Genomic DNA, 577 nt, shown 5'->3' with positions numbered 1-577 from the left:
GGGGCGAGAGAGAGAGAGGAGGAGGAGGAGGAGGAGGAGGAGGAGAAGGAGGAAGCCAGGGAGATGGTTGAGGAGCAGGGGCTCCAAAAAAAACAAATAGAAATCGGTGTGCCAAACGCATGGATCCCCTGGCATATGTGGAGACCCAATGAGAGCTGGTGCCACTAATCGCCTGGCATTTAAAGCGACACTGCCGGCTCCCTCGGAGTGCCAGCGGAGGAGCCGGAGCGGCATCGGGTGGCGTTAGTACCCCCCGCAAACCCCCTTCACCCCCCCCCCAGCGGTGATTAGATCCCTCTAATTAAGCAAAACGAAGCAGAGCTCCAGCAAAGAGCGGGGCCGTACCAACCTGAGCTGATGGCACCGACCCCGGGCGGACGCGGGCACGGGCGCGGGCACGCAGCGCCGGCTGGGCGCTGAAGGGGGCAGAGGCTGGTTGCTTAACATCCGGAGCCGAGCGGTGCCAGAACGCAAGGGATGGCCGCGGGAGATGCCAGGGCTGGAGGTTTGCTGCCGCCCAGCTCCTGCCGCCCACTCCCGGCCCCCGAGGGGTGCGCGGCCAGAGGGCTGGCGGAGG

At 65.3% G+C, this 577-nt stretch overlaps 1 protein-coding gene across 1 annotated transcript in view; it reads left to right on the top strand.

Moving 5' to 3' along the window:
• Positions 1-247, top strand: part of ARHGAP23 (Rho GTPase activating protein 23) — a 15,811-nt gene extending 15,564 nt beyond the window's left edge. The window contains exon 16 of the mRNA XM_054176602.1: positions 186-247. Within this exon, the coding sequence (XP_054032577.1) occupies positions 186-247 (62 nt within the window). The remainder of the gene's footprint in view (positions 1-185) is intronic.
• Positions 248-577: the final 330 nt, after the last annotated feature.

The sequence above is a fragment of the Dryobates pubescens genome, chromosome 36 (assembly GCF_014839835.1).
Source record: "Dryobates pubescens isolate bDryPub1 chromosome 36, bDryPub1.pri, whole genome shotgun sequence".
Taxonomy (NCBI): Eukaryota; Metazoa; Chordata; class Aves; order Piciformes; family Picidae; genus Dryobates; species Dryobates pubescens.
This window is presented reverse-complemented; position numbering and strand designations above follow the sequence as displayed.